Source organism: Petromyzon marinus, chromosome 22 (assembly GCF_048934315.1).
Source record: "Petromyzon marinus isolate PM22_M1 ecotype Great Lakes invasive population chromosome 22, UKy_Petmar_22M1.pri1.0, whole genome shotgun sequence".
In the NCBI taxonomy this organism is placed as follows: domain Eukaryota; kingdom Metazoa; phylum Chordata; class Hyperoartia; order Petromyzontiformes; family Petromyzontidae; genus Petromyzon; species Petromyzon marinus.
In genome coordinates this window covers 14,766,527-14,793,591 of record NC_133688.1, presented here as the reverse complement: position 1 = coordinate 14,793,591, position 27,065 = coordinate 14,766,527, and the positions used below count along the sequence as shown (strand labels likewise).

The 27,065-nt window shown below is 40.6% G+C and overlaps 1 protein-coding gene across 5 annotated transcripts; it reads left to right on the top strand.

Moving 5' to 3' along the window:
* On the top strand, positions 1 to 22,399 carry FIRRM (FIGNL1 interacting regulator of recombination and mitosis). Of its 5 annotated transcripts, none has more exons than XM_032958952.2 (25): positions 1 to 70; positions 2,467 to 2,569; positions 3,767 to 3,803; positions 4,089 to 4,177; positions 4,785 to 4,889; positions 6,164 to 6,304; positions 7,515 to 7,677; positions 8,802 to 8,886; positions 9,048 to 9,186; positions 9,472 to 9,558; positions 9,975 to 10,039; positions 10,794 to 10,942; positions 12,317 to 12,449; positions 13,077 to 13,263; positions 14,105 to 14,187; positions 16,401 to 16,452; positions 16,744 to 16,833; positions 17,388 to 17,564; positions 18,564 to 18,686; positions 19,133 to 19,228; positions 19,578 to 19,691; positions 20,114 to 20,218; positions 20,702 to 20,782; positions 21,079 to 21,213; positions 21,639 to 22,399. In XM_032958952.2, exons 2-25 carry the CDS (start codon positions 2,471 to 2,473, stop codon positions 21,858 to 21,860), a joined length of 2,757 nt encoding a protein of 918 aa, XP_032814843.2. In that variant the 5' UTR covers positions 1 to 70; positions 2,467 to 2,470; the 3' UTR covers positions 21,861 to 22,399. The 5 variants fall into 5 exon arrangements, with proteins under 5 accessions (XP_032814843.2, XP_032814844.2, XP_032814842.2 ...); XM_032958953.2 differs by lacking the exon at positions 1 to 70 and adding an exon at positions 1,032 to 1,439; XM_032958951.2 differs by lacking the exon at positions 1 to 70 and adding an exon at positions 1,032 to 1,494.
* The last annotated feature ends 4,666 nt before the right edge of the window (positions 22,400 to 27,065 follow it).

Genomic DNA, 27,065 nt, shown 5'->3' with positions numbered 1-27,065 from the left:
GGTGGAACCGAGACTGGGGTCACTACGCCTGGGATAGCGGTGATGACGAATATCGCCGTCCCTTCACCCCGTGAGATTCCGCTTACTGTCACGATTCTCGGCCACAATGTCTATATTTTGGTTGTGTTAAAGTGCTGCCACCGCCGCCCCCATCTCTCCTCTCTCTCTCTCCTCTGCGTGGGCACGAGGTTCAACTGCAGCACGTGGGAAAGTCGATCTCAGTGGTAGCTCTGTGAGGTTCGCTTTCGCGGGCCCCCGTCCTCTTGTTGCATGGGGAGGGTTGTTGTTGTTGTGTCGTCTGGTTTCTGCGAGAGTTCCGAATGGGCTTCTGCGTCTCGTGACATTGAGAGCACAATGGGGACGAAAGTTCGGAGGTGGGGGAAATTATATATTAAAAAAATAACATCTATCGCTTTGTAATCTTGGGATTGTTTGCAACCGTTTCCCGTTTTGTTTCCATGTCGTGTGCTTCGAGAGCCTCTATTTTAAATATTAATATCTAATCGCGCATATAATTGACTTCCGTCGTAAGTAACATGCGGTACACATTGCGCAGCATTTTCACCAATTAATGTAATCCAAGCCTAAATGTGAAATTTGGGACGAATCCGAAATTTTGGGTTTTGTTTTGGATTAATCCGAAAACCCGATGCCCCTTCCGTGATTTTCCCGCCCTAAGAGATGTGGTCACGTATCGGAAAACTTCACAATTGTTATAGCTTGGAATATATTGAACTATTTAATGTTATATATTATCCATCTAACAATCCGAAAAACCCGAAATGTGTGTAATCCGAAACGTATCCCTTATATTATGTTAAAATGCATCATCACCCATTGAACATCCATGATATTTTTGTCTGTTAGAGATTTAAACTGTGCAAGTATAATTCGTTACGTGCTTGCTATGGACACGAGGGGGGTGGGGGTGGCCAGCACCACGCCCGGCCGCCTTTGTCTCCCCCCAGTGACGATCTTTTTACACACCGCACCAGGTACTCACTTGAGGCCGAGCCGACCTAGTGGAAGCACAGGGTCGGTTCAGATAATCCTCACCGGTGTCGGTGGCCGTGAGCGGGAATCAAAACTCGGGTGGCCGGGTTCGTAACCTGCACACAGCGTGCTAACCACTGCACCACCGCTCCCCCAACACCCCCATTTCAAAGTGCGCGGGCCCGAGTTGGTAGAGTCCGGTGACCCCCCCCCGCCTCCATCACGCGTCACGTGCCGCTTAAACCAAAACCCCGCGCTTGTTAGTCACCGGGTGTACGCGTGTGTTCTCATTTTAAATTGCAATTTTTTTTTGTTATACAAACGACTATAACCTATTGCGACTGCTATTAAAAGCCGACGCGGTCAACATTGTTTCTGTTTGCGATCGGCACCCGGCTCGCGGCTGCTGCGAGGGTTCGCGTGCGGAGCTTTATCATACACAGGCGGTAAAGGCGCTCGCGTGGGCCTTGTCTGGAGCCTCTGGTTTCTTTTACCGCTTCGGTAGCTTAAACATTAAAACTTACAATTAGAATGAAATGATCAACATTGATCCAGGTTATTTCTGTAGTGGTCAGCTTTAAGTTGTATGTATCACTGTGTAACTCGCCTCAAGAGCTTGTGCAACAGCAGGTTTAGCGCATGTACTACTGATTCGAAGTAATGTTCATATAAACATCATTGCTACAATTACCGTAAATTTGTAACACTATTAGAAGGCATTTAATTAAAATGTGGACTTGCTTTACTGAAAATGTGTTGTTTAGACCTGAAGTGACCTGGAATATCCTAATCTATGAACTGTTAACTTATGCCATTAGTATTATTTTATTGTTTCCCTTCTACGTGACTTAACCGAAAGATCCAAGAATATAGGTATCGAAGTGTCAAGTGTAAAGTTAACGTGGTTATGAATGAAGTAAATGCTACATGATATGTTTTCAAATAACCACTTTCCTAGCTACAGTATAGTATTATTCTTGGAGTTATACGGCTATGAGGTACGGTGTTGTGTTTGAGATAAAGCGTCATACTCTTGAGTTATACTGTTTATATACTGTACTCTTATGCAATATTCGGATTTATAATAGGCATTTATAAAGCACTTCATAGTACTATATATTTAAAGTATCTGTAATAATTTTAAAGTACTTGCATGAATGTGAGGTATCCCAATGCCGCCACATTTAGACGCTTTATAAATACACATTGTGCTATTGTAAGGAATTACACTGAAGACGAGGTACTGGTACGATCTTATTCTGGCAATTGGAATAATTTGGATAATTGTTTTTTTACCCTTTTATCTGGCAACAAAACTGACACCTTTTTTTACAAGGAGTCATGTTTACATTGACCACAATACCTGCGGTCGGAACGCAAACAAATGAGGTTTCCAATGGTGGAATTTTCTTTCGTGTGGATGGTGTTGCTAAAATAACGTCTATGTTTTCTATGAACGCGCATGTTTTACAGAGTAATGTCACAAAGCTCTCAAACTTCCCTTTTGGAAGAGGTCTCGCAATGGAATGCTGATACCTGTCAAGAACAAATGGAGACTGTTCTACCCAAGCTTCTGATATCCTATACACAAATTAAGAATCTTGATTTGAAGCTTTAGTGACTGCAGGAATCCATACAAAGAGTACAAATGAAGAAGTCACAAATAACTTACAGTATACATTTTTGTAATATATAAATAACAGTACAGTATTGCAGAATTTTGGGAAAACAGTACTGTATTTGATATTGGAGGCAACATTGTCAACGGGTGGCAGTTATACTGTACTTATCCAATGTCTACACTGTACAACTTCAACCCAAACTGACCAGCATGGTGAAGTATGGTCTAACATCCCTCATCCAGCAGTGGATTTACATAATGCTGTGCATGTACTGTCAAGTCTAGTGTTTATAGACTTTGAAAAGGCATTCTAGATTAGAAGCTTTCGTGACTGCAAGGATTCATACTCTTTGGGTATTTTCGGTAAAGTCACGTAGGTAAAAAAATAAATAAAATAAATGAAAACAACTCAATTAAATCACGACGTTTCGGGCGCAACACAAGCGTCCGTCATCAGGTGGGGACAAACACAGCGAAGACAGTTGCTGAGACATATCTAAGCAACTGTCTTCGCTGTGTTGTCTTTGCTGTGTTGCAACACAGATATGTCTCAGCAACACAGCGAAGACAACACAGCGAAGACAGTGGCTGAGATGTCTCAGCAACACAGCGAAGACAGTTGCTGAGATATGTCTCAGCAACTGTCTTCGCTGTGTGTGTTCCACCTGATGACGGACGCTTGTGTTGTGCCCGAAACGTCGTGATTTAATTTAGTTGTTTTCATTTATTTTTTTACCTACGTGACTTTACCGAAAAAAAAAACAAAGTTTGAAAAGACAGTTGATTCAGTAAATACTGACTAACGTTTCATAATTGAGAGGACTAGAATTTGAATGACATTTGTTAATGCCATGTGGGATGCTTGTAATTTAAGACTTAATTTGATATACTCTCGAAATATTTGGTTTTAAAAATAAAACACTCAAAACTTATATTTATTCAATTCAGCAGCAGCAGCTTCATGATTAGAACATTTGGTCAAATAATTGACGTAAAAGTTATACACCCATTGACAGCAGTTGTATGTAATTATGTTGAACTTCTTTCGCACAGTACGTAGCCAACCGTGCTAATGGAGGGGTGATGCTTGGAATTTTGTCATTTGAACATTAAATATTTTCTCGAATAAAAGGTTCCCTTGACTAAGCTTACTGTCTATATTCTGAAGAGAACAGTTTCATGAAGATAAGTAAGTATATCTCTACATTCAAGTTATGTACTATTGTGTTCTGTGGCTGATATATTTGCAAAGTAAAAATTTGTAAAAAAATTGTATGGCTCCAATTAGACACCATACTTTGTATGGCTCATTGGAATATACACTTGCAAATTGCAGCCGAATATACTTCTTTATGTGGGGCAGTTTGATAAATGCATTGTGTTTATTGCTGAAGCCGTGAAAAGCTTTTGGTTTGGCTTAATGTCTATTAGGATACCACTTTTATGGGACCATTTTTTGTATTTTTGTTTACAGAGGTGCTAAAGGTGTTGACAAACCATTTCCTGCCACACATTCCACTCAGTGATGTGGAACCTAAACTGTTCTCCAAAGTTCTTCCTGGGGTATGGCACATCTACAAACACTGTACAAAGTTTGACGTTTTTATTTTTCCATCTCGAGGGCAAAACTATTCCACTTTCTAAAATATGTAAATTTGTAAATCGTTGAGGGCTCGGTTTCATTTGGGCACTCAAATCAAATTGACAATCGTGTCTTTACACTGGATAAATCTATTTACATTTCTCGTGATCATTTTCAATGGAAATATGCATCAGGAAAGGCTCAAATTATGGTGCATAATCATGGATGTCTGTTCCAATGAGGTTAACGTTCCACCTTGAAGCAGTAACATTTCCGAGAAAAATATCAAATTAGTATTGTGTTTCGATTTAAAGCTTTCGTGACTGCAATGATTCATCTTCTTTGGTTCTTTCGATAAAGTCACGTAGAATGATAATAAAATAATAAATTGATAAAATTAAATAACACAATAATATCAGGTGATGAAGGCCACTTGTGTTGTGGCCGAAACGTCGTGAGAATATTATTGTGTTATTTTATTTTATCAATTTATTATTTTATTATCATTCTACGTGACTTTACCGAAAGAACCAAAGAAGATAGTATTGTGTTTACTGCATGACTTGTGATATCACTGTTGTGTTTCAGGTAAGGGAAATCGTCGATGATTTTATTGAGGAATTAACATCTCAAGGTGCAGAGCTGTCCAGCCAAAACATTGAACTTAAAACACTGCTTCGAAACATTTTACAGGTCTGTAATCTACTACAACTGTTTTACAAGATTTTTAATATGGTAGCATATTTCCTTGCAGTATTTACGTTCTTACAAGTACACAATTCAAAACATGTATTCTGACCAAATAAATTTACTCAATATTTATAAATACCTAATATAGAACAATATCGATTTTTTGTAAAGATAACACGTGTTATTTCCACTTTATTTGTAAGTTCATGAATTGCATTATTTCACCCTTTCAAAAGAAGTACAGTATCTCAGTAGCTCTCATCTCCATATATATAAAAGGCAAAGTTGTGATTACGTGTGTCTGTTCAAAATGTTTAGCCTACTTCCCGACATGCAACAAACTGGAGATTTGTCATGCGGGTACTTTCCAGACTGTACACCATGCAAAAAATATAAAAATACACTTTTGTGGTTTTTTTGGGGGGGGGAGCTCAGTAATGCATATATTTTTTGCACGGCAAGTGAGCTGTGACGTCAAATCTGTCATGTGACCCGCGCATGTGGAAGCGTAACGCATTGTAGTGTAGTGGTTAGCGTGCTGTGTATGTGTCTGTGTGTGTAATCTGTGTGTGTGTGGAAGCGTAACGCATTGTAGTGTAGTGGTTAGCGCGCTGCGCTAAGAACCCGGCGACCCGAGTTCGATTCCCGCTCACGGCCACCACCGGTGACGATTATTTGAACCGGTCCTGGGCCTCCCCTATGTCGACTCAGCCTCAAACGAGTAACTGGTGTGGTGTGAGAACATCGCCACTGGGGGGGCAAAGGCGGCCGGGCGTGGTGTTGGCCACCCACCCCCTCGTGTGCCGTGCCGGCCTTCATAGGTGCTCGCTAACAGCACTTGCCCCAAACAGTCTAAAAGGCTACACGGGGGATCTTTGTCTTTATCCTGTGTGTATGGGGGGGTGGCAGCGACTGCGTAGCGATTCGCGCGCTGCGCTACGAACCCGGCGACCCGAGTTCGATTCCCGTTCACGGCCACCACCAGTGATGATTATTTGAACCGGTCCTGGGCCTCCCTAGGTCGACACAGCCTCAAGCAATTAACTGGTGTGGTGTGTGAACTTCGCCACTGGGGAGACAAAGGCGGCCGGGCGTGGTGAATCCAAGTCCCGGGCGAAGCCGGGTTGTAAAGCTAGTTATGAATAAAGCAATTACGTCAAAGGTCAACTATCAGTGTAATTTAATATATTATGCTACAATTTACCACATCCTATGGTATATTATTTCTGTTGTAAGTGAACATTACTCTGGTGGAATATGTATCTTGTGCTTTCCAGGCTTTGGTGTCCATAGTTGAATGTCTTGGGGCATGCATCCGACAAGTTATTTCTGGAGACAATGCATTGTATCTGGAAGCCATGCATTCCCTTCCATTCTCAGTTCTTCACATCCTCAAAAGCACCTTTCAGCACTGCAAGGTAACATACCACATGAGCACATACCACCCAAGCACATACCACCCACCATGGCCTTATGGTTCATAGAGGCAACTTTTTTTTATTGAGTAATAATATTTTACAACAACTGATACATCTTAATATGAGAATAGGTTTTCCCCCTTTTTTCTGGAAACACAACGGCTGTTAATATGTCAAAACACCAAACTGAAACCTTTTACAAAGAATCATGGTGTGGACCAATCATTTTCAAGGACAATGCATATATTATCAGTGTGTTTTTTGTTTGCATTCTGACCACAAGTAATTGTGGTTAATGCAGACATGATTCCTTGTAAAAAGGTTTCAGTTTTGTTGCCAGAAAAAAGGGGAAAAACCTATTATTATATTCTTGTTCAAAGTAGTTTTTAAATTTTTCTTGCATATGCAGCAATTCTGTGATTACCAGTGTAGGGTCACATGGTCATGCCAACATGAATACAAACGTTACACATTGCAGATTTTATTTTGGTTTGTGATGGCATGGAGAAATTTGAAAAAGAAAACTACAATGTATTTTTAAGATAAATGATTAACACATCTTGTTTATTACACTCCAACTGCTTATCACATTTATTTCATAGGCAAAGCATTTGCCTGCCAAATTTGCATATGCTCCTTGGGGCAGGCATCCAGACAAGAGGCGAGTTGGTGGTCAAGCCTTGGGCTTTCTGAGCCTATATACAGGCTGTAATTGACTATATTGTTTCAGTAATGTATGACAGCATTGCATTAAACAAAAGCAACAAAGTTCATATTTAACGTGGGGTGTTACATAGGTCGCTCTGATTACACACAACAGTGCTTGTCACAAATGAGCCACAATACCTTGCTGATCTCGTCAAGAAGCATACACCATCATTCGAACTCCGGCCATCCTCGCAGCACATTTTGGCTGGCCATCGAGTAAAGATGGTCACTGTATCGTGTGCTTTCAGATGTGCTTCTGCAGCCTTCTGGAACACTCTTCCGATATTAGGAAGCCACTGGAGCTTTGAATTTTCAAATCTAATTTAAAAACTAATTTTTTTAGAACTGCTTTTTGTGTTTAGTGTGTTGTCCTACCTCCGCACCTCTGATTAGTATGGCTGGCTACATGCGGTGTGAAATAACCTGCACTGGTTAAGCTTTGAGGCGGTTTGGCCCAATGCCTCTTCATGGCTCACGTGTGACTCTCGTTTATGCTTTGCAGAACAGCGAGGCGGTGTATGGCTGCAAGCTGCAGCGTGTAGCGGACCTGCTGCAGGCCGTATTCAAGGAGACGTACTCCCTGCAGAAGCTCTTCCTGGAGATGATTGATAGAGTGGTGATTAATCCGGAATCTTCCCAACAAGATGTCACAGACTTGATCGCAGGTGCTGACCATGATGTGAGGGGTCACAGAGTAAATGTTCCCTCAAGAGTGTACATCGTTAAAATTTTCCAGTGCAAGTTCCGATTATGATATCTGTGCCACACCAATTTAACACAAACTCCGATACACAGCCATTCTTCATTTATCTGTATTAACATATTAATAAAGGTGTCCCTCAGAAGAGACATCCTATTTTCCATTTTAAAACACGGGGGTTAAGTGACAGAAAATTGAACAATATTTTCACTTATGCATGCTTTACTTCACCTTAAAGGAATAATTTGTGAAGATGGAAACAAATATGATATTGTTCTCGCATCACTCACATCACCTTGGATAAGAAAATATGATTGTAATGCACCTGCTTTATTTAATTCACTGTCGTTGATATATTATGTTAATTTTAACTTTGTTGGTTGTTGCACAGAGGGCCAATGACTAAAATGTCAAATAGCCAGCAGCAAAGAGTAATATAAAAGTTGTAATGGATTACAGTTAATACACTCCTGAATTGAGAGGTTATGATAACTTTGGAAAAGAGATAATGGAAGGAAATGATAAAGTGGGCTGTGTGAGGGAAGAAACATAAAGAGAAGTGTTATGACCTGCAGTGTGTGTGGTTGAACACTGGATGAGATGAAATTGCCGGGGTCTTGTAGATCGATTCCTCAACATCTGGAGGAGGAAGCAGTGAGTGGAGCTCATGGGTATGGGTAGCTAATGGCAAAGGAGTGGATCGTATTATGAGTGGAAGAATACAAGTTCTTAATAAAGAAAATAAATGATGATGTGTAAAACATAATGGCAGAGTTGGCAGTGAAGGTATCAGACTGGCTACCAATAAAACTGCATATATCGACCTATTTAGAAATTCAAGATTGCAGATTTTACTTGATTTCACATTTATGGTAGTTTGGCAATTCAGGGCGGGATGCCAGACTTAATGAAATGCTTGAGTAGAAATGTGTTTTAAACTGACATAAAATTTGTATAGTAAATATAAGTAATGTTATTCTTATAAATTATAGGTTTTTGAATGAGTGTTTCATGTGATATTTATACAATAGTTAACTATATCTATGTCAATAAACATTGATGTTTGTGTGTGCATGCGTGCTTTTCTAGTGATTCATGGCGTGTTAGAAATATGTACTGTTATTGCCAACATGGACCACGCACTTCAAGCCAACACGTGGAAATTTGTGGTTAAGTATGTAAAAAAAAATCCATGCAATATGTTCAATTTAATGCTACATACAGTAAGCAAATTGTACACACATACAATCGTAAAAGTAGCAGAGTATAGAAGAAAAATCCTAATTCAATGAATTGTGCTCCAGTTTGCCTGTAAGCTCTTTTGTGCATTTTCAGGCAGAGTATGAAGCATAGGGTGTACATAGAAGCTCAACTTAATCACCGGGACATTGTCAAGGGCCTATGTGACGATTTGGTGTTCAACTTCAACGCTTGTCTACAACGGTCCGAACAAATACAGCAATCGACAAACCAGGTGGTTTATTTGACCCTTCCATACAACAGTCGATGGTGCTTTTGAAGGCCTTCAGAAGTTTAGTGTAATTGTGCTGTCCTTGTAAGTCTAAATGCTGTACATTATACGCTTGTTAATATATAATTAAAATACTTTGTGAATATTTGTTTTACTTGATGAATACGTTGGCACAACGATGGATGCATAGCATGTTGCAGATTTGTTAATTGGCAGTCGTTTGTTACAGTTGCACTGCGTTATTAATTTTGCCTACATGAAATGGTACTTGTGGCTGTTTTCCTCTAGCAAACCACCATGACCGAACAGAGAATTTTTACCAGGACTGTCAAGTTGTGTCGATTCTTTGCCAATACGCTCATTCATTTCATCAAGGTGCGTCTTTGCAAGACATACTCGCCATTTAATGTACTGTTTTGACACAATGTAAATGTCCTCCAGATTTTAAAAACTGATAATCCTTTATTCATGAATGAAGGAAACTTAACCTTTTAAGCATGTATCACACGGTCATACTTTTTTCGACTTATGCATACCAAAAAGGTCCGAGGTAGCGTGCAATTTAATATGAGAATTTTGGAAACCGTAGAATAGGTCTATGCAATCCTGTAAATGTCTGGGTGCTGCAGAATTTAACTATGTTGTCAAAGTTGTGAATATGTTGAACACTGCCATACTTGCAATTATACACTTTCGTGAATAGAGAAATACTTTATGTATATTTGATAACAATAACCACTGGACAAGGAAGTAAGCAGATAAATAAAGTGAACATCTATATCTTTTTTTAGGAGTTTAAAGAATATCTGGGAACCTGTTGCAAAGATCTCTATGACCTCTATCTTCAACTGCATAGGTATCTGCATTCAATACACCTTTTGCCTGACTTGTTATGAAGTACACAACTTTTGGTTGTATTCGGTATTACCTTAAATGAGCATTCGAATGTAAAGTATCAAGTAAATACATTATATGCGGTCTTAGGAAAACTTTCAAATTAACGCCTTGAAAATGGGATAAATAAATTAGTAATAATTTGTTTTTATACGTATTACATTAGTGTAGGGACTATAGATTAGGCACCAGGGAACTCAATCATGTTACATTTCACGGCTTCTGCTTATTATCTCGACATTGTCCTTTGGGGGTTCGTGTAATTACTTTCAGTAGTGAACTTTAACGAGCATTGGTGTGAGAAGTCAATTTACATTCCATCTACCATATTATAGCGCTGTATTGCAGATGTGCTCCACAAACTCCACACGCGTGTTATCTAAAACAGAAACCAATTATATACTTAGCTCTTTCGGTAAAGTCACGTTGAAGGGAAACAAAATAATAAAAAATATATAAAACAATAAAAAATTCTCACGACGTTTCGACCATAACACAAACGGTCGTCATCAGGTGTGTCGAAACCAATTAGTGTAGCTACATTGCCATATTTCCAAGTGTTCAAAGTATGTGTTGAAATGAAGCTTAGACATTATATCATCTACTTTGCGTATGAAGCAACATTTCAGTGTTTTGTTGCTTTTGGAAGTTCTGCTAAGCAGGACACACATTTGTCCATGTGCTTGCGGCCTAATGGTGCGTGCTATTGTGTGCAGCAAGATGCCTCCGAGTGTGACAGCCCCATCCATGGCCGACGCTCACATGCAAGAGCTGAGAGGCAGTGTGCTGGTGTGCGCTCACCCATTGCTGTCTGAGCTCATTGGCTGCTTGCGCTTTGCTGAAGTTGTGCTCTCCGAGACACGAGGTGAAACTGAGGGTGTTCTGCCTGACGAGCGTGTGTGCATATTGTTCGGGAGTTTAAATATAATTTGCCTGCTTTTGAGTGCAACATTTTATCTCAAAGGATTTTGCGTTTCATAAATATAAACTTTGCCATCCAATATTGGTGCAGATGTTGTGTCATTGTCAGTTTACATTCTACATTGCACCTGGTGAATTTTATGCTTCATCATAATCAACCATGATTTGTCCTGCTGGATGAAGGCTTCTCCAAGCAGTAAACATATATCATGGTCAACACAATGCAACAATCCGTATAGTTTATTCCATTCATGTATAATATTTAAACAAATATAAGTATCTCACAGGAATACATTTTAACTATAAATTTTATTGTACTCTAGGAAGACGTTTTGTAGCTGTGGTTAGTATGAACTTATACGTATATTTAACATGCCGCATGCATTTCTTGTTATACAGTGTGATATGGAATTTTTTAAAGAAACACTTTTTTTAAAGATATCACTTCAACCACAAACATGAAACCTACATCTAACATTCTTCAATGGACCCGAAAAAAATAACTTTAGATCCGAGAAAACGTTTGATCATGAAACACTTTTCCTGCCATAAAACAGCTTATTCTTCATGCTGTGTTTTCTCTAACTCTGCTTCTATTTCTCATCCTCACTACCTTCTCTAATGTTGTCAATTGCTCTCTTCTCTCATGCTGTGTCTGCTTGCCTGCATTCGTCTCCTGTGCTGTGTACATATCTCAATGCACGCTTCTCCATATTTTGCCTTTCTGTGCACACACCTCGCCTCATCTCAAGCCTCTCGTTCCATACATCTGCTCTCTTGTTTCTGTCTCTGCCTCTTTCGCTCCATGTATCTCCTTCATCTCACATTGCACTCTCATCTCCCGGCTCATGGTACATTAATCTCCCTCTCCACACATCTCCCGTGTCGAACTTTTTTGTGTTTAGTTTGTTTTTCCCCCGCTCCTCCGATTACCACGGTTGGCTATGTACAATGCAAAAGAAGTTGTACGTACATACATACTCTACGCAACCCAAATCGCTGCGCTGTGTGTGCTCTGGCTTTCTACACGCGACTTAGCGCTCAATAATTGCACGTCACTATGCGTACCACTTCGACGCGGTCGCTTTTTCATGCCACTTGCGAGGGTCAGGCCACGTAGATTGTGAGATGCGTGGAGTGAATTGTGGGAGGTGTGTGGAGTGAGATACTGAAAATGTATGGAGTGAGAGGTTGGAGGCTTATTTGCAACATGCAGGTGAAATGACAAAATACTAGGATTCATCTTGAAAAATGTATGCTTGTGATATGTTTTATGGGTATTGCTCATTATGTAATGTTGTGTTTTAATGTACTGCAGCAGATATCAGTCAAGAGTGCTATCTGCCACATTGTTTATTGCTCATGGGGGTGATGGACATGCTGCCCAGCCAGACTGAAGATGTCCTGGAGATTTGGTGCAGTGGCAGTGAGGATACAGAGAAACCACCCAGGTGACAATACAATGAGATTTTTACAGAAAGTGCCAAAAACAGAATACATATTTGTTTTACCTTAGGATGAATTATTGCAAAACTTAAATAAAACCACGACACAAATAACTGTTTTATACGTTCGCAAGAGAGTTTTCATAGACACTTGTAATCCAAGCGTGTTTTTTTTGGGTCGGGGTGCATGTTGAGCATATCTTCTGTCAATATTTCACTACGCACTACTACGGGCATCTTCAGGAGTTGAATTACTCAACAACAGTTACTCAACTTCTGAAGATGCCCATAGCACTGTGTGGCAAAAGATTGAGAGAATAAAATTCCCAACATGCAGCCCAATCTGGAACACTGCACTTGAGTGTATACTTTGTTGTATGAAGAATAACAATTAGATGTAATCTCCATATTTTCCCAAAACAATGCAAAAACAAATCTTACATCAACACTTAAGAGTTAGAAGATGCTGTTTTAGTGCGGTGTATCAGCAGTTTCACACATTCTGTAATATCGCAAGAACATACTGTTGTTATTCTTGTGTAAATACAATTGCAGCAGACACAATATATCTCTTTGGGTCCCCTCACTCAGCCAGGGAGGTGTGAATTGAGAGTGCGCCTTTAATCTCCGCAGGCACGGTCTATTCAAAGCTGTCTTTACGGCTTTGGGAGCGTGTCACGTGGAGCTCGCCCTCCCCGTGCTTCTGCCAGGCGTGATGAGGAACGGGAATCCTCTGGCTTACATCAGCCTCTACGAATACGTCTGCACTCACCTCTGCGCTTTCATCACCTCGCTGCCTGCAAAGCATTTTGGAAAACTGGTGCGTGAGAGCTGCTTTCTTGTGCATGAACTCGGCTCTGAAATTATGTGTGAGCACTTGGTGTGTTTTATGTGAGCTCCCCTCTGTGGTGTTATCTCTCTCGAATGTGGTTGTGTATGAGTTGTGTTATGCATGAGCTCTGCCACACATGCACAAGTTCTGTAGCGTGATATGAAACATAAAATAATATTACTTATGTGGTATGAGGGATGCTGTCATGATGTAATGGTCACTTCACTGGACTTAAAATCCAGAGGTCTCCGGTTTGAACCTCTGGCAAGGCAGTTGAAACAATGGGAAAATGTATTAAATCACCTCCGCCTCTTGCCACCCAGTGGCATAAATGGATACACCACAGTCAATCGGCAAGGCTCTTAAGATGTCTGGCTTGCGTGGAAGGTAGGCTAAATGCCCTCTTGAGCTGCCTTGGGTGGAGGCCCTTCCATGTGAACAAGCATTTGCAGGGCTGTACCTTTAGATTTTGAAAATGTGCACTAGCATTTTGTGGTTATTTGTTATATATTGGTTTCTTTCGGAAATTGTGACTCGTAAATATGGGCTTTAGTGGATTACATACAGATTGGAGAACAATGTATTTTGCTCGTCTATCATTTCATCACTTATCATCTGTACAAAAGTGATTAATCAGTAAAAAAAAACTTTTTTAACTTTTTATAGTGAAAATGTATCCAAGTTGTTATAACATGAGTGAGATATAGAGCTAAGTTTTAAGAAATATTTTTTGAGAATTATAGCCGTATGGACTGCCTGTGGTATAATTTAATTCAGTGTCTCATCTAGTAAAGTGCTTGTGTGGTAATGCGGTGTGCTCGTGGTTTAGGAATGCTGCCTTCTTGAGGCCGTGCTGGGAACTGACGTGATGTCTGCTCTGCTCGCTGTTGACAGCTGGTGCTTTCTTGCTCGGTGAGTTTCCTATTTTTATGTGCCGTTTACAGCACGTTTTTTTTTCTCCATTAACCTCTCATGTGTATAAACTGTCTACGAAGATCATAGAAACCCGAATAATGAACAATTTAGAGGCTAACCGCCGACGTGAACATGGACCACATGAACGACAGAATACAGTTGCTTTTAGACTCTTACCACATCACCAAGAATGTGCCTAAATTTGTCAGATTGTAAGCTAAGTGGGTTCCGACAGTGCTTGGTTTGGGTGACCATCGTGCGCAAAGGACAGGTGTAATCGGTGCCGTGGGCAGAAGAGGACAGTGCGTCGAAATCTATTGTTCAACATCCCCCCCCCCCCCCACCTTTCTCTCCAGCATGGTACAGTATGGTCACATATCCCTGACGGCCCACAAGGCATGGGGAGGCCCTCATAGCAGTTGATTGACAAAAATGGGCTGTGCATGAACTTTTACATCTAGATTATTTTTAAACAATGAAAAGGCATTTCTTCTATATATATAAAAGGGAAATTTGTGTTCAAGATGTTTAGCATACTTCCCGACATGCAACAAACTTAAAATTTGCCATGTGGGTACTTTCCAGACTGTACACCATGCAAAAATAAAAAAAAATAGACTGGGGTGGGGAAGGCGCAAAAATGCATACATTTTGCACGGCAAGTGAGCTGTGACGTCACAGCTGTCATGTGACCCGTATGCGGAAGCATAACGGAGTGTGTCTGCTGATGTCACCCCCCCCCCCCAACCCTCCGCGGGTAAAGTGCCATACAAATGTGTTGCAGGTCTAAGGCGTTCTTCGCGCAGCATTTCTTCATTATTTCAGTCGTTTACTGCCGTACGCACCCTGAAAGTTGTGTGGTGTGTCTGCAGCAAGCGCGTGTATGTGTACCTACGGACGCGCGCGCGTATGTGTGTGTGGGGGGAGCGGTAGTGTAGTGGTTAGCGCGCCGCGCTACGAACCCGTTCGATTCCCGCTCACGGCCACCGCCGGTGACGATTATTTGAACCGGTCCTGGGCCTCCCCTAGTTCGGCTCAGCCTAAAACGAGTAACTGGTGTAGTGTGTGAACATTGCCACTGGGGAGACAAAGGCGGCCGGGCGAGGTGAATCCAAGTCCCTGACGAAGCAGGGTAGTAAAGCTAGTTTTTTACAAACTGATGCAATCGTCCAAGCTTTCTCAAACCATGATCTTAATAAAATAAAAAATACGCGTGGAAATTATATACATTTATTAAAATGACAGATCTACACTAAGATTGTATGAAGAAAGCAGTTAAATAGAAAGAGGCATTGGACAGGGAGATATGTTCACCAAGGTTATTCACAATGACGTAAGATGCTTGCCAAAAATGGGATTGGGGAATTAAATACATAAACATACATTGAGAGACTAGTAAACACCTATGTATTGCTGATAAACATAGTAATTATAACAACTCATTGCAAATTAAGTGCAGGGTATAATTGAAGTACTTAACAAAGAAGGCTGAAAAGGCCAGGTTCGCTAAATAAAAGAATATATTTGAGGCATTGTTGGAATTGTTTTTGTATACTATTCCGAAGAAAACTATTGACAGAAAAAAATTATTCAATAAAGTGGCAAATGAGAGCAGGGTAGGGCACTTTTGACAAGCTGAATTTATTCACCGAAAGTCAAATATCAATCTTCTGAAATATTTTAACAAGTGCATAATACTTGCCATTAAATGAACCAGACATGGACAGAAAGAAAAGCACATGGATCAGAGCACAAAGGCAAATTAGAGACATTAATTGTAAAGAAAAGTTATGTTGGCTGTTGCACGGGAGTGGTAGTGAATTAAGTAAACATCCAAGAGGATGGCATTCGCAGATGTGGAGTGATATATTCCTCATGTGCTGGAGAAAGATTGTTTTTTGCATCACAGGAGCATAAGGGATGGCGTTGGTGTGGTAAATCAAGCCTGATGATATAATATGTTGCTTTATTGTTATTAATAGGATACTAGAATCAGAATATTTATTGATACTAGGGGAATTCGACCAATATTTATTAAAGGTGTGTTTCTATGGTTTACAGTTGGTAAATATTGGCAGTGCTTATCAATAAAGCCTGGAATGTTTACGAATAACAAAAGAACAGAGTAGTGCAAATTGTATTGTCCACTGGTGTGTACATTGTGTGTTGTTAAATTCATATTAACCTACCAATGTGTTAATGGTTTTCAGGTATGGATCTGCAGAACTCTGTGCACATCATGTGAACATCCTGACTGGTTTGGTACGCTATATTCAACAATTCTCATATTCATTTATTTTTTAAATCGACAATTATTTTAGAATGTTTATGTTGTCAAGCAGAACTAATTAAGGCGTTTGAAATAACACTTATTGCATGTTTACTTTAGGATTTAGCCTTGCGTTATTATATATTGTTTGCCAAGCCCTTTAATTTGAAATGTGTCATCTGTCATATGTTGTGTTGAGGGCAATGTAATTGACTAATATAATACAATTGAATGAAATTGGCATTTGTTTGGCCACTTTGCTCGCGATATTTACATATTTCCAGGTTGAACGCTGCCCAGAACAGACCTGGAGAGGGTCCTGCCTTTTCTTGCTGCTCCGTCGACTGCTGTTCTTCATGGCTCCCGATCACCAGGTTTTAAGAACATCTATACATAAAGCCAGCAATGCAATAGGCATAACAGAGATTATTATATTAAAGTCTAAAGGTCACCACTGCCAGTGCCATTGATTCTACTACACCTCACCATTTCTTCATTCTGTTAAATCTTGTATCAAAGTTTATACATGACCTCCAAGGTCTGTTTAAAGTGCTACTACCATTAAGCTTTAGGTCTTCCCCTTCTGTCACCTACCTCTCGGTGCCACTCCAATGCCTGTCTCAGTAAATTGCCCTTCTCCATCCTGCACGTGTCCTACTCTCCACATCCTCCTCTTTCTGGTACATCTGCAACACATTTCTGAATTGGAATATTGCTATTGTTATCTTTTTGACTTTGCATATCCATTACTGATGACTTATATGTAAAACAATTTAATAAAAAGAAGGTAACTATCAAAACGCACCTCCAATTAGCACGGTTGGCTGCGTATGGTGCGAAAGAAGTTCAGCATACATACATACATAGAAAACAATGGGCAGGAAAAGACCTTGTAACAAACGGCATGTGTGGCGCTTACTGCCCCCAGGCCGAATTCCTCGTGAGGCTGCCTCCAGGCGAGCCGGCGAGCCTGCCCGTGTGGCAGCACCTGAGCGTGCGAGCGCTGGCTTCAGCCCTGCAGGAGAGCGCCACCTCCGAGCTGCTCACGGCCTCCACCCAACAGTGCTGGAACTCCGTCTCCTCCCCGCAGCAAAGATCAGACCTCGTAAGTTCCACGATAGCAGTGGCATGAAAGGAGTGCATTGTATCCCCATTTTTTGTTTGTTACCCACAACTGTACGCTATGTATGTCGGTGCAAACGATTCTTTGTTTTGGACAACACGCTTTTGGTGACGCATCTTGACAAAGGTAAAATGCGAACGTTTAAATTTGGCAGCTAAAATGTTAATTATACATTTTTTTCTCTACTTTTGCCAATGATATCCAAGGCTAAAGGCATTTGGCTTTCAAGACCAGCCTTGTTGCTTAAATGATTTGATATATAATTCTATTGCATATATGCACACACATTAACAGCACAATCTACTCTATTGTGTTGTGGATAGTTTACAACCAATTGAGAATCCACATTGTTTAGCATTCCCGATATTAATGCTATGTTTTTCACGTGTCTTGTTAATGCACGTATGTTGCTTTTCATTATTAATTCAGTTTTTGAAATACATGCCTGATCTGGTTAGCCTCTTTCATCATATTGATCCAGGTCTGTCTTCCATAATTTCCCAAGATACACATACTTAGATGTGTTTTCCAGCTATGTTTCTGTGGCAGATAATCGGTGTGTATCGTCTGCTCTGATGTGGATCAGAAATATGTAAATTGACAAAAACATGTAAAAAAGTAGAAAAACATGCAAAGAAGTAAGGAGAGCTGCATGCATTAGAATTGCATTGAGAGATAGATAGAGGAATATGACATCATTAACTTCAGCAGTGTAAAATGGCCTGGACAGAAGACATCGCTTGAAGTGATGTTCGGTTGTGGAGTCTTAACAACAGTGCCTAAGAAACATGTCTACTGCAGACATGGAGCAAAATAATCAGCTCGTGTGCAATGCTAGACAGCGTCGCTTTCGCTAGAATGTGAGAGATGGCTTGGGGAGGCCTTCACCTATCAGTGGATAGCTCTGGGCTGATGATGGCAATGATTGTAGTGCTTCCTTTAAAGCACTGCTTCCAGTTCACACTTGCTGTTTATCTGTAGAATACTGCCCTCTCCTGCCTGCTACACCTATGCCAAGATGCTGACCTGAGCCCAGAGGACCTGGAAAAGTCATCGTTGCTTCCTCTAGTTTCTCAACTCTGGGAGATCACCGTGGCCACACAGGTATTTTTTATTATGGGGTTTGATTGTACTGTCCTGCATTTTTTATTTGTGTCAGGCATATTCACTCAACCATTGTTTCAAACGTTGCTTTTTTGACTAAAATAATCAGAAGCGACATTGCAAAAACATTGTAAAGAATGCTTTTGACTTAATACCATAATTTACTGATGAGACCCAGATGGTTGAAACCAGTCAAAAGTTTGCTTGTTTAAACAAGTGCTGCTTGATCATATTGATATCAGTAATGGAAATAATTTGTTTTGGATAGAGTGCCCTATGCGCCGAGGCATGTAAGATCACTTAACATCTTATCTCATAAAGCCGATAGGTTTTGTAAAAAATATGTTTTTGGGTGTGAGGTTATTTCTTGGTACATTGAACCCATATGTTACTTTTCAGTGCGAAGTCAAGTTGCCTGTTTTAAGAACGAATTTGTGTGCATACAGGTAGTAGCTGTGCACTCAGTTGGACAGCGAGCCTGCCTTCTGCTAGCCTTGTGTGCTGTGCTTATACAGAGTCTGGAAGACAACATCATCATACAGGTATTTATTGGTGTGGGGGTCATTACTCATTCACGTATTATTCACATAGTGCAAGTGTGTGTTTAAAATTATTTGAAGCAATGTTGTGCATTTAACTCTTACGACCAGGATCAAGAATATGAGTTGTGTGCATATCCCAATCACTCCCTGCTGTTACAAACCCAAACAATAAAGCAGGTGCTAGACATATATTTGTATATTTATGAAGACATTTAATTATTTAAATACCACTTCTAAAACATACATTTGTCCATTTTATATGAAGACAGAAACATGTTGTATTCTGAAAATAACATAAACTGTAAGTGATTTGTTAAATATATCTAAATATATGTTACATTCATTGCAGATTGTGAATTTCTTGGAGTTGTTAATGAGCATGAAGCCAGCTGTTTGCTTGAAACTTGCAGCGCTGGATTTCCTGGGTACCCTGGGAAATAAGGTTATTCCTCCAGAACACCAGGTAAATCATTGTCTATTCATGTGGATATGTTTATTCTATAACTCATAGATTTCAACATTGTGGGCTCAGGCTGAACTCAAATGATTTTGACATGTTTTTTTCTTCCAGTTTATCATCACCAAACCTTACAGGTGCTGCGTGTACCATGGATACATTAATATTCATACAATCCTTAAAATTAATAATAAGCATGTCATACTTGTGCTACTAATTTACAGAAATTATGTCAGGATAGTAGAGTTGTTCTTGTATTATATTAAGGTTATAATATAAATGTCATATATACTTAAAATAGTCTCCCCAATGAATGTAGCTAAAGCATATTGTAAGCACCATCTACGCTGCCATAATTTATTTATTGGATGGTAGAGCCCTGCTTAGCCTCGTGGATTATGGAGTGTTGCGATTGTATTCCTTCGCAGTCTAAGGTTCTTAACAAGCTACCGGCCCTGTTCTCCTCTATGCTGGCTGACAGCCACTGGATGGTACATCACCGAGCCCTGCAAGCTTTCACTCAGTTTGCAGAGGTGAGCATTCAGCATTGGCTTTGTCAGGAAGCTACTGTCTAAAGTCTAAACCCAGCACCCTTCGTGCAGTTATTCATTGAAGGTGTAATACTCTTCCGCTGCATACCAGATGACCGGTTGTTGAATTTGGGAATATTTGAATCCGTATCTTAATTTTTACAATTGGTCCCATCTTTTTGCAGCTGTGTAATTTGTGAATTAGGATTCCCGTTTGATAATTGGTTTTGTTGCATTTTGGTAGCGAGTCGAGGCATGTTAAAGTATTGTCAAAGCAGTACATTTGTGTTTCAATAATTAAAACAATGCCTAGCCTTTTCAAATTAATAAGTCATGCATCGAGATGCATAGCTCAGGAACACAGTTATTGAATAATCTGCATTGTGACTTTTTTGTCATTAACTAAGAGTTTAAACTTTGATATCTATGTGCAGTTACAATGAAGGGTGATATTTAATTATTGTTTCTTCCTTCCAAAAAAATCAGGAAACCAGCCATGAATTTGTGGTACCCCTCTGCCTGGGAACGGAGGAGATAAAGTCACAGGTTGTTAGATATCTGAACAAAGTAAGTATGTTAATATTGTGTTCTAACACTAAAAGCAATGCAATGATGGAAGTAAAGCAAAGCAATCGTAAATATTAACTCAAGGACCAGCATTCAATTTAATCTAAAAGTTAATGCCAAAGTATGTGAATTTGCAAGACAGAGTGTGTGGAAACTTTTATTTCAAAATTTACGATATGACGTTTTACCTACAAGTGATAGGTACAAAGTGCATACATCCATGTTTGTGTGAGTTATAAAATAACATTGTTGTTTCTTCACTTTGTCGTTCGCTCTTCATTTAACTTTTTCTGAAGGAAACTGTTTCTGCTCAAAGCACCGAATCCCAAGTGCAATATTTAAAGCAAGAGCAACTTGTGCTGGAAGAGTGGCATACACAGTCATCGGTGCCAGTAAATGTACATCAGAGAGCACCTTCTCCCAGTGTTGAGGTAAGTCCAAAGCACAAGGCCATTGAGTAATCATGAAGCCAAGTTTCGTCATGGTTTACTTGCTACATTGAAAGCATTGCACAATAACATTATGGCTCTTCCAAAAGCACTGTGCACTTCATCTTTTTCTTTCTTGGAAAGTTCCGACTAAAGTTCCATTTTAAGTCCACTGTAAATTATAAGCATTTGTTGGCTTCGGAATTCATAAAAATGATTCTCGCTTCTAATTTAGTACATGTACTCTGCTGATAGCATATTGATATCAACATAAAACAAAAAAATGTTGGTTCCATTATAAGCACACATCTTTCCCACTTAAAATCATAGGAGGGTGACTGCATATTTGTTGGCATTTAAGGAACAATGACAACGATTGACACGCAGCCTGATGTCATGTCATTATTTGTTCATCCCTTTTGATCCAGGCACCTGCTAAGCGGGCGAGGATGGAAGATACTAACGCTGACTCGGAGAGTGTGCAATTGGCCCTGACTCAAGTCCTCGGCGAGGTGGAGTGTGGCCTGGACAGGCTGAGCCGACTCTTACAGCAGAGGGTCCCCCCAGACTGGCTAGACGAGCGGCTACAAAATCTGGAGGCCAAAATCCTCCGTCTGAGAGCATCTGAAAGGTTCTCGTGCTCCCAGTGAGAACCCAACCAGATGTGCCAGACCGCTACAGTTAGCAGCACAGCGTCATAGATCAGGGCATCGTGATGGATATGGCTGGTGCAAATGTGTCAGGAAACTCCCACGAGTTGAATATAACCTGGAGCGTAACACTTGATTGGATTAGCTCTTGCCGCATAATTGAATTGACCGGTATCTGGTCCCATAGATGTTCACAGATGTACTTGCTAATTAACTTTATACTGTACATCTGTATTTTTCAGAGTTGCCAAATTGATACTTTTTAGTAACTGATAGGCTTTCTGCACGTTAGCCTTTTTTTGTAGGTAAGTTGTAACATATTGTAAATGTACAGTAATTTTCAAGAGTGTACAATGTAAATGTGTGGCTTATCGTTCACGTTGTAATATGTTATTTCCATGTTTAATGTTTGCTGACCACTTTGATAAAAATGTATGTTTTAAACATGTTTTGCAATGCTTTACGTCTTCTTGCATCTCAGCGTTTTTGTACTTATGTTAAACATAAATGATGCTCATTGAATAAAAAGTAAATTTGCACTATTGAAGATTGCATTCATTTTAAGAGAGGCCAACAATTACATTTAATGTACAGGTAATCGTTTTCTGTGGAGCCTTTAACATTACCAAGTTAATATGCTGTTTTAGAAACAGCAGTGATATGTACTGTTATTACAATTCTGTAAATTGTCTGTTTGTCAGTTTTTTAAATAACTCGTAACCTTTGTTTTAAGTTCATTTATTAGAGTTAAAGGTAACTCCTTCACAAATTAAAGTAACAATGTACATTTCACAGTTTTACAAGGTAATGATAATTGTGAAGCGATGAGCTGTGTTTCAGAAAGTTTTTGTAAAAACTCTTTCGGAACATGATCAAGCTTATATTTGTAAGTGCAATAGTGAATGTCAGAGATTAATTGAATGTGTTGCATATGCATTGCAGTCTTAGCTAGCCAGGCTTACAAACTAACAAGGCTTTCAGCACCCGATCCAATGCTTGTTCAGTGAACTTCACCCGACACACGTCGAGACCACCTGTACACACGGATCATATACAACCATTCTTGATGATATGTCCACTTGTTAAAGTACTGATGAATCCAGTTAACCAACAACTTTGAGATGATCGAGTTCCGTGGTAACTTGATGAAAACCATACAAATTCATGCACTTGAACCTTTCAGTCGAAAGAGAAAACATTCACGATTTCCATCTTTGCTTGTGGATTTAATTGTAAAGTTGTGGATGTGGTAAATGGTTTGTTTTGGTTCACTTCTCTTCTATTCACCTTTATGTATGGACTGGTAAACTATTATTGCATATATATTATATGGGCCACATTTCAATTCAGCCACACAATATAAACAAAATTACCATGCACAGGGGCATTCCGAAGAAGAATGAAAAGCAGACGATGAGCAAACTGCACCTCTGGTGGATGCTTTGCTGCCGTGAGAGTACGAGTTGTATTGGTATGACGTACGCGTTGTGATCCTGCATTCCACTGGAGTCTCCAGCAGCTGATGTAGCAGAGGCAATGGTCCAAGGCACAGTCCCACTGATGCTGTAGATGGGCTGAAGCGATGCATTTCTAAGGCCCGTGAAACCGACATGGTCCATCGATGTCACCACGTCACTGCGTTGGGTCTTCACGTCTTTTTTCTTCAGCATATGCGCTGCCAGGTTTTCCATTACACCTTTGTTGATGGGCAGAGCGAGCGGACCTCCCTTCTTCAGCACGGTCACCTGGCGGCAGTAGGGACAAGAGATGAGGCCTTGCGTGTAGGCGTGAGAAGACAGCTTGGTGAGACAAGTCTTGCAGAATGTATGGCCGCAGTGAAGCAGCTTGGCGGTTCTCGTCCGAGGATGGTAGATGAGGTAACAGATTCTGCACTCGAGTTCCTCCACAGCACCGTGTATTTCCTCCGCATGTTCCATCGCCGCGTGGTTCTGTCGGTGTGCCAGTGCTCGCTCCTCTTGTGCCAGCAGCCGCAATGCTGTTTTAGGGCAGCGTTGATCGTACATTCTGATATGTCTGCACATTTTTATCTATACCCGGTCTCATATTGTATCTGTAGCAGGTTAATAAATGGAGAGTATTAACTCGTGACCTTGGCATGGACACATTCTGTACCGTGTCAGCAAAACTAATATTGCACATTTAACCAAACTACAATGCTGAGGTTTTTTTTTGTTTAAGCTCTGATGAACACTAAAAATGTGGGCCTTCTAAATCTTGAAGAATTGCAATTAATACTTGTAGTGTGTGCACACTGTTTTTAATGCTTCTCCTTAGAAGAAATAAACTATTCAGTTGTTCTGCCTCGCCATTGTAAACGTCTTTACAGCTACAAACTGTAAATTTGAATACACCAAAATTGTCTCGAGTTTTTAAGTGGGTTTTATAATGTGATATGAAAGAGGTAAGAATAAGTTTAACATGTAATCTAACCGTGAATCCTACCATACCTGTCAACCCATACGGATTACCCGTATTCTTTTACAGGGAAATTAAAGTTTTCAGGTCCTTAGAGTATACAGCCGTTTCAATGCGGGCACATTTTTTGGTATATTTGTGTTTCTCCCTTGTGATGAGACTTTGTCGAATGAATGTTGAGATTTATAAGGACACAGGGTGACCAATAAGGTCTGAATTGGTCTTATAAGGTCGGCACTGATAAGGGGTTGACAAGCATGTACAGAGGGAAAAAAGTATTTGATCCCCTGATGATTTTGTACGTTTGCCCACTGACAAAGAAAATGATCAGTCTATAATTTTAATCGTAGGTTTATTTGAACAGTGAGAGACAGAATAACAACAACAAAATCCAGAAAAACGCATGCCAAAAATGTTATAAATTGATTGGCATTTTAATGAGGGAAATAAGTATTTGACCCCCTCTCAATCAGAAAGATTTCTGGCTCTCAGGTGTCTTTTATACAGGTAACGAGCTGAGATTAGGAGCACACTCTTAAAGGGAGTGCTCCTAATTTCAGCTTGTTACCTGTATAAAAGACACCTGTCCACAGAAGCAATCAATCAGATTCCAAACTCTCCACCATGGCCAAGACCAAAGAGCTCTCCAAGGATGTCAGGGGCAAGATTGTAGACCTACACAAGGCTGGAATGGGCTACAAGACCATTGCCAAGCAGCTTGGTGAGAAGGTGGCAACAGTTGGTGCGATTATTCGCAAATGGAAGAAACCCAAAAGAACTGTCAATCTCCCTCAGCCTGGGGCTCCATGCAAGATCTCACTTCGTGGAGTTGCAATGATCATGAGAATGGTGAGGAATCAGTCCAGAACTACACGGGAGGATCTTGTCAATGATCTCAAGGCAGCTGGGACCATAGTCACCAAGAAAACAATTGGTAACACTATGCCGTGAAGGACTGAAATTCTGCAGCGCCCGCAAGGTCCCCCTGCTCAAGAAAGCACATATACATGCCCGTCTGAAGTTTGCAAATGAACATCTGAATGATTCAGAGGACAACTGGGTGAAAGTGTTGTGGTCAGATGAGACCAAAATGGAGCTCTTTGGCATCAACTCAACTCGCCGTGTTTGGCGGAGGAGGAATTCTGCCTATGACCCCAAGAACACCATCCCGACCGTCAAACATGGAGGTGGAAACATTATGCTTTGGGGGTGTTTTTCTGCTAAGGGGACAGGACAACTTCACATCAAAGGGACGATGGACGGGCCCATGTACCGTCAAATATTGGGTGAGAACCTCCTTAATTCAGCCAGGGCATTGAAAATGAGTCGTGGATGGGTATTCCAGCATGACAATGACCCAAAACACACGGCCAAGGCAACAAAGGAGTGGCTGAAGAAGAAGCCCATTAAGGTCCTGGAGTGGCCTAGCCAGTCTCCAGACCTTAATCCCATATAAAATCTGTGGAGGGAGCTGAAGGTTCGAGTTGCCAAACGTCAGCCTCGAAACCTTAATGACTTGGAGAAGATCTGCAAAGAGGAGTGGGACAAAATCCCTCCTGAGATGTGTGCAAACCTGGTGGCCAACTACAAGAAACCTCTGACCTCTGTGATTGCCAACAAGGGTTTTGCCATTAAGTACTAAGTCATGTTTTGCAGAGGGGTCAAATACTTATTTCCCTCATTAAAATGCAAATCAATTTATAACATTTTTGACATGCGTTTTTCTGGATTTTGTTGTTATTCTGTCTCTCACTGTTCAAATAAACCTACCATTAAAATTATAGACTGATCATTTCTTTGTCAGTGGGCAAACGTACAAAATCAGCAGGGGATCATACTTTTTTCCCTCGCTGTACTACATGCTTCTGAATTATATTATTTGCATATTACTACCATTGACATGTATTCCCAATGGGATAAAAAAATAGGCACAGTGTGGTTGTTTAAACATTACATGCAGAAAAATATAACCTTGGCAATTATACATTTAGTCTTGGTGATCTGTGCCTCACACCTGACGCTGCACGCTGTGTGTAACGCTGGGAAGGCGACATAGATCCCAGTGACGTGACAAATTAGCCAGTATAATTTTTGCAACATGCTGCTAACAACATCTGGAAAAGTACCGCATAAATTGTTTTTGAAATAAGGAACCATTGTAATGCCAATTGGAAATATCAACCCCCCAAAAATATTATGCAATGGCACACACGTCTGGTGATTTGAACCTTATGGCAGTACCCCGAGGTACCATAGTACCCCGGTTGTCGCATAATGTCCGTGATGTAGTCATGTTTAGTCTGTCCATGGTCGGCGATGCGGCAATCGGCTCATCTCGACGAGCTGTACACCAGTGACGTGCGGTGAGGTCAATGGCTGGGGAGGCACTGGCGAGTGTCAGAGCAAGATTCACACACTGAGGGGGGGCGTGGCCTCACTGAGGGGGGCGTGTTAGACACGTCCCCCTCAGTGAGGCAGATGTGATAGCTGCCTCCCCTGGTGCTTTTTCATTGCAGTTTCATGGCGAGACCAGCGAGCCTAAATATCTTCATACACACGTGAAATAAGTTACCTGGAGTATGGAAGGCGAGGACATGAAATGAAGGGGTCTACAAACATTACACTGGTGACATACTGAGATAGTAACAGGCACGCGCTTATTGCCCGCGCTCCATCCAGTTACTGAGGCGTTGCGCAATCAGAGGGGAGGCTGAGCTCGTCGCTGCCTCACCTCTCGTCTCTTCCTGTATTTGCAGCGGAGCTCCGCAA